Here is a 14,680-nt window from a genome sequence, read left to right as displayed (position 1 = left end):
CGCCTTGTAAAGTTCACCTCCACTGCTCTCAAAGTAAAAGAACTCATTTACAGTTTGAGTCCAAACAGCCCTCAAACAGACTCAATTTCCCACAAGTCTGTGTGTTCTGACCCACCTGAAGAGGTTCTGAGTCTGATCTTTTCCCACCTGTCTGTCAGTGAATCCACAGTAAAGCCGTCCTTCCCCCGCCGACAGAGCTGAGCATTAGGTGCTGGAGCGTTAGTGGAGAGTGGGTATTTTTAGCGCGGTACGCTGGCGAAGCGTGGGGGGGGGGAACCTGAGCCGGTTCCCCATCACAGTCAGACTGCCCCCCTCCTACCCACCACAGTGAGCAGAACTCCAGACCCCAATTCATTACTGCTTACTGAGGGGGGACTAGCGCAGTTCTCCGTCAGGACGAGTTTCACTTAGATGATCTGATCAGTCTCGCCACCGGTTACTTTCACTTTCACAGACACGCTTAATCAGCTCTAACGAGCTGTGGGCTGTTCCTGATTAGCCCTCAGCCGTTAGCATTCTGGTCCATTTCACATCACTGATTCTGGACGTAGGACGATTGCGTGACCTGGACGACATTGCTGAGCTGCACTGATCTGTGAAAAGTGTAAACGTTTTGTTCTGTGTTTCACAGCCTTACAGTTCCCCCATAATTCAATGTGCGGGGTGTAAACAGAGAGGATCACGGTGGTGATGGGAATCAGGCATCGCCATGACTACAACACAGATAGACATTTTATTTACCATCTAGAGCCAGAGAACCTACATGAATGAGTTTATATGGAATGTTGATGGAAAATAGCAATAATTTCTTCATTTTGGGCACTATTTTGCCACACAGCTCTCAGGCCAGAGCAGCAATGACAGACACCATTCCCACCGTTATCAGTCACTGTAGCATCAAAATTATTTTGAAATTGTAGCAAATGCAAAATTACTGAAGAATGTTGCTTTAAGGTTGCTCAAAAGGTTCTCTAAACCATCATAAAACAGCATCTGTCATCAGACAGTGAATTCCTATTTGAAATGGTTCTGAACTTTGTGAGGAGCTTTTAGAGGGGGACGTCTGGTTCCCATCACCACCACTGTGAACAGCTCTGATTCGGTCAGTTTATCTAGAATAGAGCGTTTCACACTAAACCACTCTGAACCGCTTTCTTTACATCTTAACCAGTTAATTATGCAGGAATTCAGTAAAATCAGTGGAGTTCTCCTCTAACTACTACCGGAGTTGCTGCCTGTGTTACGAAGTGACCTCTTCTGCACCCCCAACTGAACCGCACTTAGACACCTGCAAGTCCTGCAAAGCACAGGTACACAAAGACTGACCACTCAGGACACCAATACAATGAATATTATGGCCAGAATAACAAACAAATGCACCAATAAAACCAGAGATCTTCCTTTTATAAATGACTGTCAGCTTGACTGAAGACCATTTTATCCAGCAGCCCCTCCACCTTCGCCAGGCTCTGATTAATCAGCCCTGCAGCATCAGATCCTCTGAAGGGCCGAGTGCCGAGTCTGAGCTCGTACTGAAAGCTGCAGCTGTGTCTGTGAGCTGCATGGGTTAAACCAGAGAACTAGCTGGAAACTTCAGATCACATCCTCCTCAAAGCCAGTCCAGCCACACAGACTCTTTTGCCCGATGCTGACCTTTCACCCCTCTTTTCTTAGGTTTGTTTTTTTTCCCCGTTAGTACTGTAAACAGTAAAGCTGACAAATTACGACAACTGATCAGACACAGTCAGTGCCATGTTAAAACACATGGTCCCAGGACACACAACGAGGAGAGGAGACTTTTATATCAATGGAGAAGATTCATCAATGAGTAAGAGGGATATTAACAAACCTCCACTTAGACCAAAACCTCTTCACATTTTGGGCCCTTAAAAATTGAATGTGGTCAGGAGCACAGGGCTTAAGGGACCATGTACCCCATCCAGAGCATCTCACACACACACACTGAGCTCTTCCCTCCATAATAAACACCTCCACATACAGAAAGGTGCTGACTGTGTTCTTTACGTGTTCTCGGTGGTTCTCACCCCAAACACACTACCAATCTCATCCAGCATCAGCAGACAGACAGACAGACAGACAGACAGACAGACACAAACTGAAATGAGCCTCCCAGTCCTCCCAGCATCCCTCTGAACATCCGTGACTCTATAAGACTGACATATGTAAATGAGCTGTGTTCTGACTGCCTGTTCTGTGTTGTTTCTCAATCAAAATATCAATTTCCTGTCTTTAGTGAACAACAGTCATTAAAGTCTTCAAGTTCTCACAGTTAAGACACCCCCCACGACTCACCCACACACCGCTGAGTGACTCACTTGCGAGCTTGGCCTGCAGTCCGGACGGTCCGGGCTTGGACGAGCTTTCCGGTTTGGATGACCCGGGCAGGGACAGTCTGGGCTTTGGCAGGTTGACTTTGGGGTTGAAGCGGGATGTCCACTCGAACTTGGAGGATCCGGCGGGCTTGGGCTGCTCCTTATCACGACTGCTTCTGCGGGGCGAAGGGGAGGAAGCGGAGCGCGAACGACGAGACTTACTCTGGTCCTTACCCTGCTTCAGCCGGGCACCCTGAGGGCACAGACGGGCATCGTCAGCAGTTTATCAGGGGGTCAAGTCAGCGGTTTATTAAAGTTGTTGCAGACGGTGGATTATCAGAGAGGCAGGTTAAACAACGCTACCTCCACTAAACCCCATCATTACTTTTTCAAAGAACCAAAAAAAAACACCAAACAAACTGCAATACACAGAAGCAGAGAGATGAATATGTGAGTGGGCAGTACCCATACCTGCAGGGGGGCGCTGCTGTTGACGCCTGCTGCCGCCGAGGAGGAGGAAGAAGAGGATGCAGAGGAGGAAGAGGCGGAGGAAGAGGAGGAGTCTGTGACAGCGCTGCACCCGGCTTTGGCTGAAGCGGCCGGTTTGGACGCCAGCTTGGAGGGTTTCGCTGGCCGGCCGGCCTCACTGCGGGGGGGTGGGGGACCCCCGAGAGACGAGGAAGAAGAGGATGAGGACGAAGAGGAAGAGGATGAGGAGGAAGCGTCGGCTTTCTTGCGTTTATTTGAGGACGAGGAGGTGCTGGAGGCCCCGCTGGGTCCGGGGCCCGGGCTGCTCTTCCTGCTCACGGCCCTGGGGGGCGGCTCCGGTGCTAAACGCCGCTTTTTGGACTTGGATTTAGGCTCGGGGGCTCCGGGTGGGTCTGAGGGTCCGGCCCTGGAGCTCTCAGACTGGGCTTTGGGCCGCTTGGCCGGACTAGGAGAATAGGAGCCGGTGCTGTTGTGCTCGGAGGCGGAGTTTCGTTTGAGAGCGCGACTGACGCTAATGCTGCTAATGCTAACGCCGCTGCCTTCACGCTGCTCCTGCTGGCCTGAACTTCCTGCTGCTTCTGAATCCGGATCCAACACTGACAAAGAGAGACTGTTTCTGTACACACACACACACACAGAGACAGAGAGACAGAGATCAGCACAGGGTTCCACAGCAGGGGAACGTTTCACACAGCAAATCTGTCCATTAGAATCCAGCTGCAGCCCCGACCTCACAGTTCGCCATTAACTAACCAAGTCATCTGTTAGCCAGCAGTAAAAACTGGTGCAGTAGCGTCCATTACCACAACAATACATTAGGTAACTACTAAGATTAGCTACATCCTTAATCACATTGGCCAACGCACATTAAACGAGTGATTAAATTATGCTTCATATCCAGAATATCAAGCATAACTATGCACAGCAGAGCTGTTCGAATCCTCCATCATTTCCTCTAATACATTTTTAACATTAACAGCCTCAGTGCTGCAGCTAGCTAACTCTGGTAGCTCTAGGTGGCTCAAACTGAAGCTTCTGCCTGAGCGGAGCTGGAGCTCGATGTTCCTCAGCTTCCTGTTTCCTGCTGGAAGTTTGTTACTGTAAACAAAACCGCCAGCTCACTCTGCATCACATCACCCAGGACTTTGAGCACTGAGCAGACGGCAGCGCAAACGCAGAACTGCACCGGGACAGCACGAAAACGACTTTGAATGATCGGCTCAACACAAAGAACCAACACACTCCACTGTTCTTCTCCCTAAAAGGCTGAAGGAGGAAGAGTCTTCCACCCTGTGGATGTCCTGATTTCACCTGGAAAATCAATCAAAGCGATTTCTGAACTGATCCATGTCGGCCACATTCAACCCGATTCAGTTCTGCTTCTGTATAGACCCTACGGAACCAAATCTGACAATCTGGAGATGTTCTCTGAACTAAACCTGATTTGAGGAGTTACAGTGCTGCACAATCATGTTGGCCACAGAGAAGCACATAAGGGTGCCAAAGCACTAGAGGCTGATGCAGCGTCAGTTACTTGGTTAAGGCTAGAAACGCGGCTGCACACAGAGAAAAGTCGCTTTTCACTGTTTAAACAGCTTAAATCACTTCAACTATTGCTGGAACGGATTCTGACGTTGAGGCTCTTCAACCAGCTGAAGTGCGGCTGGAACAAGATCCGCATCCACCGCTCTGACCTGGCGCCTGACTACTGCATGGACACCCTCACTCAGTGAACTGCACACTACACTGAGGTTAAGAGGAAAACTGTACATTTGATGTGGATGAATGTCAGCTGTGAAAGCATCTGCGGTCTTATAAAACTCAGCAAGTAAATAAAGTATAAGGCCGTTATTTTGCAGTGAGCAGCCGAACCAAACTTCGGATGAGATTCAATATTGGAAAATAAACTCAGACTAGGACATCCACACACTCACACTCATTCAGCAAGCCTAGGAGTACCTGCGGGAGGCGTGGCCACGGGCGGAGCCAGCGGCTGAGGTGGGCGGGGCTTTTGGAGCTTTTGGAGCTTTAGTATATGATCTTCTACTTTCTGGAGGGGAATTTGCTTTATGTTTGGCGTGCTCTGACTGCAACCTGGAGAAGGTTGGAAATTACAGAGCAAAACACCAGAGAGAGTGACGGGGTACATAATATATTCACACACACAAGACTAAACACCCTCAAAACCTTACATTACTGTACAGTCTTCACAGAAAAATGTTAATAAAAATCACCTTAGATTTAAAAACAACCTAAAACCTTCATTTTTAATACAGACGGGCGACAAATCAAACCTGAACAAAAGAGCAGAGAAACATAACGAGTGCAGATGCTTCCAGACGTACTGCTCAACACCACCAGACCAAACTCATAGCTCGAGCAGTGAGGTGACAGTAGGATCATTCACAGGAGAACATTTCAGGGATTTCTGCACAAAAGCTCTGTTGTGTTAGAAACCTACCCATCAGCTGTCTAAGGCAGCATTTGGTTTGCCGAGTTGAAGGCTGCCTCTTTCAGAGTATTGAATATATTTGTGTTTGATCTCCAGAAACTGCTCCTGTGGTGAAATTCTGGCAGTTCTCGTGTACGCGGTGTCCTGACTGGCTGTGCTTGTAGCTCGTCAGGTGAAGCTAACGTTAGTTAGCTTAGCTAGCAGGCTAACTGTGTAAAGTGTTTCGCTTGGTTCGGCGTAGGTACTCCGGGGTTTTTATGTTGGAGTTTAATTTGTCACCTGTCTGCACAGATTTAATAAGTTACTCTAAACAATGATTAAAACTTTGTTTTAAAAACCTCTTATAATGTCACAGTAAACAAACAGCTCTGTAAAAACAAAGAAAAAAACTGTAAACACAAGTTCAGATCAAAGCTCAGCTTCACTCGCTCTCTCACTGCTGTGTGTGTGTACTGACCTTCCCGTGAGCGTGTGGTCGTGTGGCTGGGCCGCGGCTGTGTTCCTCTGTGAACGGCGCAGTGACCCCCCTGGATTGGAATTAGGCCGGTTGGACATTGGCACCTCTCTCCTGAAGGGACATACCCTTACTATAAACTACCATTCACTGAGAGAGAGAGAGAGAGAGAGAGAGAGAGAGAGAGAGAGAGAGAGAGAGAGAGAGAGAGAGAGAGAGAGATCCATCACCCGTGTGAGTATGAGATGTTCCAGTGAGGTCATATTAACAGAGATTAACCCAAGTCATCCTCAAATTTACACCTTGATTATTTAGGGTCGGTTTGAAATATGCACCTGTGATTAAGTGAGGGCTGATAGGTTAGGACTCTAAAGCAGAGGGAAGGTTTATTTAACACTTTAAAATCACATTTTATACTGACCTCAAAACACCAAACGTGAGTGAGATTGTTGTGCAACTTAAACAATCAGAGTTTAAACAGACACAAAGATCAAAGATGACGTGTACAAATCACGTCCAGAACTGAAACCACCATGTTGTTTTATCTTCACCCAGTTTTCTCCAATACTTAGGAAACTTCATTAAACACAAACCAAAAAAAAACGATGCCACTCATTGAGAGACTGTAAACAGTGAACAGGGTCAAACGGACTCCAAAAATAACGGGGATTAAAGGTCAACTCCAGATCTTTATCCAGATCTGTACCTGCACAGAAAACAACGTCTCTTGCGGTTTATCAGTCTGATCTCACTGTGATAGCGAGTCTGATCTCACTGTGATCAGACAGTCTGAGGAAGTCTGTGACTGTAGGAAGCTCCAGCTGCTCTCAGACGGAGAACCTTCCAGTTTTAGCTGCTTGAAACCTGCATGAAACTGAACTGCGCTTAGATGAGAATAAACAACCTGTAACACTCAAAATTCAAATCTCTAAATTTGAAAATGCTACTCTTGAATCAGAATTTCAAGTTTTATTTTATTGAAACAGGCAGCTTATATAAAACAAATTGAATAAATAAATAAGTAGAAATGTATTTGATATGAATTAAGCTTTTACTAGAGAAAATCACTTTTCTTGTGAAATGCAAATTTAACTAGTAATTAGTTAACTAGTAGTTAGTATTTACTCTAAAAGCGGTTTCTCCATAAACAGACAGCTGTAGAAATTATGCCATCTCAGGTCAGTTAATAACACGATCCCTGACAGACCAAACAGCAGCGGCTTAACTGGTCAGTGCAGTAACTGAATGGGGTGTAACTTTGCTGTTACGTTGCTTCTAATGACTGTCAAATTCTGGAATTCAAAGTAAGAAACAGGTTTATGTTTTAAGACATTGGTCTGATGTAACAGCAGAACCTGAGTTGAAAGAAGCGACGTTACGGCCGTAATGAGACCGTCTGACAACAGATTATTTTCTGATGGAGCTTCTTTTAATCCACTTTAATCCTCATTTTACTGAGTCAGAGCAGATCAAACCTTTTAAACCCAGACACTTCTGTAAAGAGCAAGTAGTACGTAAAGATTTCAAAATGAGCTCTGAGTGTTCTGCTCTGTGGAACCCGCCTCACATAGGACATTTAATCTAAACGTTCAGCATCAACACCCCATCAGATCAGAGTGCAGAATAACAACTGTAGGACAAACCCAGCTCAATTAAAGCTGCATAAACAGTGTAAGCAAGATGTGCAGATTTAGATCAAAAGGGCTACAAATCCAGACCTCGACTCCAGTGTCCAGCTCAGTATTCTCACATCTCAGTACTACTCGTGTAACTAACTGACCATCTTAATGACAAAGTCAGCACAATCACAAAATCCAGGACGGTGCAGTAAACTGTCAAAACCCGATGTTGGGTTCTCGCAGAGTGAACTTAACACACAGAACCGCGAATGTTAAACACACAAACACAGCTGTTTATTCTACGGTAGAATAGTTACGTCTCTATAACAATTATATTCCCTTAGGACCATCATGTGACCTCAGAGCCACTGATTAACCACCGCACCCAAGACTCATCTGCCTCCATCTTGCCCTATCCACTGCCTCCTCTACTTTTACACCAACCATCCCCATGTCCACCTTCATTAGATCCATAAACCTTCTCTGAGGTCTACCTCTTCTCCTTCTACCCGGCAGCTCCATCTCAAACATTCTTTGCCCAACATATCCACTATTCCTCCTCAACACATGTCCAAACCATCTCAACCTGGCCTCTCTGGCTTTATCTCCAAACTGCTCCACCTTCACTGTCCCTCTGATCTGCTCATTTCTAATCTTGTCCATCCTTGTCACTCCCAACAAAAATCTCAGCATCTTCATCTCCGCCACCTCCCCCCGCCACCTGTCTTTTAGACAGAGCCACAGTCTCCAAAACATACATCACAGCAGGACGCACTACTGTCTTGTAAACCTTTCTGCAGGCGATATAACAGACAGAAAAAGAAACCAGAACCAGTCTCACAAGTCCAGCCTGGCACAGAACGGCACAGTACAGCCCAGAGAACCGATTGGCTCCACACTAGAAAAGAGGCCAGAGTTTCACTCGTCAACACCTCAGAGCTCAGAAGGAGAATGAGTTCTGATTCAGTCCCACTGAGTTTAAATGGGAAGTTACAACATCAGCTGTGAACTAATCCATTAGCCAATCAGGCAAGAGGTAAACTGTGCTAACTCAAAGACCACCGTTTGGACCCGAATCAAGATCAATCGCTCTGATGTAAACAGGCCTGCACTGCTTTCACCATGATGACCTGATCAAGGTCAAGCATTCAAATCACAATAAACGGTCCGTTTCAATCAGAGCCACGCTCAGACCCTCGCTGTGACACTGTTACCCACCCACACAGATCAATTCAGGAGATGAGAAAGATGTGATCTTCACCTGATCGAATCAATAACCCAATAACAGGGTTCTAAAAAGGGATCCTAGCTATGATTTATTTATGGTTCCCTTTAGCTTCTACTGATTTACTAACACACTAAAGGTTAAAGTGACAGTTCAGCTTAAAGTCAAACCCCCCACTGCCCCTGAACCCCCCACACCCAAAACAGAGACAACTGGCTGAGACTCTGAAAACCCCTCTCACCACGGACATCACCTGTTCCAGCTCCTTACCTCAGGCCGGTGCTTCAGCCAGATGAGGATCAGGACATCCAGGCTACCAGCATCCAGACAAGCCATCATTCTCTGAACAGTTAAAATATCACATAAAACAATATTCTTCGTCGTCCACTTCTACAGATACTGGGATATAGTATCAAGCTCAACTCCATCCTCTGGAACTGCCGCTCAAACCAGTGTTTGTTCTAGCATCTTACTCACCTTCCTTATTACCCCCACCTATCTGTCACCACACTTCCCCACCATATTACCCCACTGATCTGACTGCCACCTCATTGACCCCTTTCTCTGCCACTATTTACCCTTTAACTGCTGCTGCACTTTAACTTTAGACTCATACTTTGGACAATGTATGGTTTACAGGTATGACTGTGTGAGTGAGTGAGTGAGTCATGGTAGGAATGCAGGTTTTGTTATATTTTATATTTATTTTATTCTCTATATATGAGTGTGTCTGTGTTCTGTGAGCTCCTGTAACCAAACCCACATTCCTTGTATGCACAGCAGACCTGGCCAACAAAGCTCGATTTTGGTTCTGATCTGTGTCTGAAGTTTGCGTCTGTAGTTTTAGTGCTGAAGCTATGAGGCTAATGCAGCTAACGAGTGATCGGAGCTCATATCCCACCAGTTAGCGCACTAAGCGCAGCCTCAAATGTGTCTGTGAAACTGGCTTCTTACTCATCTTATTTAAACTTTCAGATCCACCTTAAATGGTGCTGCAGTCACATTCAGCTGCCTGGCAACACTGATAACATCCTAACAGCCTCTGATTGGACAGTCTGCATGTCAGTCAAAAGGCCTTGTTAAATCACAAGGTTCTTACAGAGGAACGTCAACTTTCAAAATTTCCACATAATTAAACAGTCAAGACGTAAACAGAGCAGTTTGGTGTGAAGCGCTCTGTTCTAGAGTTCTAGAGTCAGAACTGTTCACAGTGGTGGTAATAGGAACCCCCCCTAGAAGCTCCTCACATAAAGTTCCCACATGAAATGTTTCTGAATTCACTGCCTGATGACCGAGAAGCTGTTTTATGATAGTTTAGAGAACTTAAACTCCATTCATGGTGGAGGGAGACATGCAGGGCGCTGTGCGGCAAAAAAGTCCCCAAAGAAAAAAACTATTATTCCAGATTTTCCACTATTTTCCATCTTCAACATTCCATATAAACTCAGAAGACTCGTGTAGGTTCTCTGGTGGTTTTGGATAGTAAATAAAATGTCTATATTTGTGTTGTAATCATGGCGACGCCTGGTTCCCATCACCCCTACATCTATGATGCATGATCCAAGTGATCCTATTGGTATATCAGCAGATAAGTGTAAAACTGCTGTGAAAAACTAGGACAACAGGGGATCCCAAACACCGTCCTGCTGACCTCAGGCTTTACACTCGTTTGTGTTCTCCATTCTCTACATACGAACAGCAGATCATTAATTAGTCCTGATCCAGCATTATCATATCAGGCCTGAAACAGAGCAGAGTTTTCACTCAAATTCCATGAAACGTTCACAAGAAAGAAAGGATAATTTGTAGGAAATGATGCAGTATTTTTACTGAACAGCTTCATAAAGAACATGGTCTTCACTAATTTCCACTTTTTAAATATAAATCAGTTATTTTCAACAGTTACTACTTTGACAGTGTGAAATGCTGGTATGGTAGACACGCTAAAGCACCTCTTCAGGACCAGGAGGTCAGCTTCTCAGCCCAGCTCTGGATAATAAACAGTACCATTTCATAAACTCCATCCACAAAGAACACCTAAACACTCATCCTCAGGAAAAAAGGTGCTAAAACAAAATCTTCCTGAGATGCCACAGAAGAACCGTTACTGGCTACGAAAAATGCTGTTCTTCTGAAAACCACTTCTATAAATAAGATGTGTTGAAGATGAAGAACCTTCTCAAAACACAAAAGAAATGCCACATAATACAAATGTTACAGACTACACTAAAATGGATGGAGTGTAAGAGTTCTTTAGTCAAGAAACTGGTTCTACACAGAACAAACATTCAAAGAACACTGCATCATGAAAAGTTTCTTCAGACAGAGTTAATAAGAATGTATAAAGAACCTTTAAACTGGTATAGAATATTACATTAAATTAATTTCCATTAAACCTTTAAACTCTACGCCTCTTCAACTGGGAGTTTCCACTGCTCGTTAGCTCCGGGCTAACCGGCGGGGTCTAAACCTCCACTGCTCATTAGCTCCAGGCTAACCAGCAGGGTCTAAACCTCCAATGCTCGTTAGTTGTGTTAGCTACAGGCTAACCGGCGGGGTCTAAACCTCCACTGCTCGTTAGTTCCATTAGCTCCGGGCTAACCGGCGGGGTCTAAACCTCCACTGCTCGTTACCTACGTTAGCTCCAGGCTAAGCGGCGGGGTCTAAACCTCCACTGCTCGTTAGCTCCGGGCTAACCAGCGGGGTCTAAACCTCCACTGCTCATTAGCTACGTTAGTTCCAGGCTAACCGGCGGGGTCTAAACCTCCACTGCTCATTAGCTACATTAGCTCCAGGCTAAACAGCGGAGTCTAAACCTCCACTGCTCATTAGCTATGTTCACTCCAGGCTAACTGGCGGGGACTAAACCTCCACTGCTCGTTAGTTACGTTAGTTCCGGTCTAACCCTCCACTGCTTGGTAACTCCAGGCTAAGCGGCGGGGTCTAAACCTCCACTGCTCATTAGCTCCGGGCTAACCGGCGGGGTCTAAACCTCCAATGCTAGTTACTTCCGGGCTAACCGCCGGGTCTAACCCTCAACTGCTCATTAGCTACGGTAGCTCCAGGCTAACCGGTGGGGTCTAAATCTCAACTGCTCGTTAGTTACGTTAACTCCGGGTTAACCAGTGGGGTCTAAACCTCCACTGCTCATTAGCTCTGGGCTAACCGACAGGGTCTAAACCTCCACTGCTTGTTAACTCCAGGCTAAGTGGCGGGGTCTAAACCTCCAATGCTAGTTACTTCCGGGCTAACCGCCGGGGACTAAATCTCCACTGCTCATTAGCTACGTTAGTTATTGAAAGTTTATCACAGTAACATTAGACACGGCCATGCTTTACTCTTCAAACTACAGGAAAAAAACAACATAGAAAATTAGAGATAGCTACATTAGCTACGGGCTAACCAGCAGAGTCTAAACCTCCACTGCTCGTTAGCTCCGGGCTAAATGACGGGGTCTAAACCTCCACTGCTCATTAGCTACGTTAGTTCCGGGCTAACCGGCGGGGTCTAAACCTCCACTGCTCATTAGCTCCAGGCTAACCAGCAGGGTCTAAACCTCCAATGCTCGTTAGTTGTGTTAGCTACAGGCTAACCGGCGGGGTCTAAACCTCCACTGCTCGTTAGTTCCATTAGCTCCGGGCTAACCGGCGGGGTCTAAACCTCCACTGCTCGTTACCTACGTTAGCTCCAGGCTAAGCGGCGGGGTCTAAACCTCCACTGCTCGTTAGCTCCGGGCTAACCAGCGGGGTCTAAACCTCCACTGCTCATTAGCTACGTTAGTTCCAGGCTAACCGGCGGGGTCTAAACCTCCACTGCTCATTAGCTACATTAGCTCCAGGCTAAACAGCGGAGTCTAAACCTCCACTGCTCATTAGCTATGTTCACTCCAGGCTAACTGGCGGGGACTAAACCTCCACTGCTCGTTAGTTACGTTAGTTCCGGTCTAACCCTCCACTGCTTGGTAACTCCAGGCTAAGCGGCGGGGTCTAAACCTCCACTGCTCATTAGCTCCGGGCTAACCGGCGGGGTCTAAACCTCCAATGCTAGTTACTTCCGGGCTAACCGCCGGGTCTAACCCTCAACTGCTCATTAGCTACGGTAGCTCCAGGCTAACCGGTGGGGTCTAAATCTCAACTGCTCGTTAGTTACGTTAACTCCGGGTTAACCAGTGGGGTCTAAACCTCCACTGCTCATTAGCTCTGGGCTAACCGACAGGGTCTAAACCTCCACTGCTTGTTAACTCCAGGCTAAGTGGCGGGGTCTAAACCTCCAATGCTAGTTACTTCCGGGCTAACCGCCGGGGACTAAATCTCCACTGCTCATTAGCTACGTTAGTTATTGAAAGTTTATCACAGTAACATTAGACACGGCCATGCTTTACTCTTCAAACTACAGGAAAAAAACAACATAGAAAATTAGAGATAGCTACATTAGCTACGGGCTAACCAGCAGAGTCTAAACCTCCACTGCTCGTTAGCTCCGGGCTAAATGACGGGGTCTAAACCTCCACTGCTCATTAGCTACGTTAGTTCCGGGCTAACCGGCGGGGTCTAAACCTCCACTGCTCGTTAGCTACGTTAGCTCCGGGCTAACTGGTCTAAACCTGCACTGCTCGTTAGCTACGTTAGTTCCGGACTAAGCAGCGGGGACTAAACCTCCACTGCTGGTTAGCTACGTTAGTTCCGGGCTAACCGGCAGGGTCTAAACCTCCACTGGCTCGTTAGCTACGTTAGCTCCGGGCTAACTGGCGGGGTCTAAACCTGCACTGCTCATTAGCTCCAGGCTAACCGGCGGGGTCTAAACCTCCACTGCTCATTAGCTCCAGGCTAACCAGCGGGGTCTAAACCTCCACTGCTCATTAGCTCCAGGCTAACCGGTGGGGTCTAAACCTCCACTGCTCATTAGCTCCAGGCTAACCAGCGGGGTCTAAACCTCCACTGCTCATTAGCTCCAGGGTAACCAGCGGGGTCTAAACATCCACTGCTCATTAGCTCCAGGCTAACCGGTGGGGTCTAAACCTCCACTGCTCATTAGCTCCAGGCTAACCGGCGGGGTCTAAACCTCCACTGCTCATTAGCTCCAGGCTAACCGGCGGGGCCTAAACCTCCACTGCTCGTTAGTTCCGAGCTAACCGGCCGGGTCTAACCCTCCACTGCTCGTTAGCTACGTTAGTTCCGGGCTAACCGGCGAGGTACAAACTGGGGGGGTGGGGGTGCAGATGTCTCGCTATCACTTTAAGAGGAACTTCAGAACACTGGTGTCATGTTTGGTCAGCCCCGCCCATCCCTCCACCTGCCTATCAGCATCCCACCCCGCTGACGTGTGGAGGAAGGGAAGATGGTGAGAACTTACCAGCCGTGTGCAAAAGCCCCAACCGGCAGCCTGGGAAGAACATCAGCCGGGGAGGAGGGAAGGACGAGTGGAGGGGAGGAGGAAAGAAAGAGAAAAGTGGGTTTAAAAGTCAAATGTAACAACATGCTGAGACTTGACTAAAAAAGGAATTTACAAACAGTCGGTAATGCAAACAACCACAAACCAACACCAACCATCACTCCCAGCTCTGAAGATCAGAGCTACTACGACTTTAATTAGATCGAGAGTTGACGATATGGCAAACATTTAACAACACGATACTTCAAGACGGTTTTCATCTTCATTCTCACATCTGATCACCTAGGACAGACAAAGTGGAGCCATATTAAAAATATACACCATCATAACTAATCAATACAATAACATTCAACACTTCACACACTGAGCTGCACTAAACCAACCGAACAGCACCAGCTCTGCTCTCTTTACAATCGAACACTGCTTATAACCCTTCACATTCACAACGGCTTATTGAGAGTTTATCACAGTAACATTAGACACGGCCATGTTTGACTTCACTCTACAGGAAGAAAACATATAAAGAAAATTTTAGATAAACATGGGTGTGAATCTCCAAGACTAATTATTTAATTAGTTCCATCTACATCTTTTATTCCTGTTAGTCAAGTTTCACAAAGAGTTAGCTTTTCTGAATCTGAACACACGACATTTCGCTACCAACTAAACCGGTAACTACAAACACATCGTGAACCCTAATAAGATACACACACACAC

The 14,680-nt window shown here is 46.6% G+C and overlaps 1 protein-coding gene across 8 annotated transcripts in view; it reads right to left on the bottom strand.

Annotated features, from left to right (window-relative positions):
* The window catches only part of trip12 (thyroid hormone receptor interactor 12), a 63,987-nt gene that overhangs the window by 46,016 nt on the left and 3,291 nt on the right, over positions 1-14,680 (bottom strand). For 4 of the 8 annotated variants that reach the window (XM_017686132.2, XM_017686136.2, XM_017686131.2 and 1 more), the window contains exons 2-6: positions 13,925-13,954; positions 5,732-5,878; positions 4,782-4,916; positions 2,805-3,438; positions 2,337-2,586 (exon numbers count right to left, since the gene is read on the bottom strand). In XM_017686132.2, the coding sequence (XP_017541621.1) occupies positions 2,337-2,586; positions 2,805-3,438; positions 4,782-4,916; positions 5,732-5,829 (1,117 nt within the window). In that variant the 5' untranslated portion in view covers positions 5,830-5,878; positions 13,925-13,954. Of the gene's footprint in view, positions 1-2,336; positions 2,587-2,804; positions 3,439-4,781; positions 4,917-5,731; positions 5,879-8,842; positions 8,915-13,924; positions 13,955-14,680 lie in introns of all 8 variants that reach the window. The other 4 variants (XM_017686134.2, XM_017686135.2, XM_017686138.2 and 1 more) reach the window with 3 other exon arrangements.

Source organism: Pygocentrus nattereri, chromosome 7 (genome assembly GCF_015220715.1).
Source record: "Pygocentrus nattereri isolate fPygNat1 chromosome 7, fPygNat1.pri, whole genome shotgun sequence".
Classification (NCBI taxonomy): Eukaryota; Metazoa; Chordata; class Actinopteri; order Characiformes; family Serrasalmidae; genus Pygocentrus; species Pygocentrus nattereri.
The sequence above is the reverse complement of the archived record's forward strand: the minus strand, read 5'-3'. Positions and strand labels throughout refer to the sequence as shown.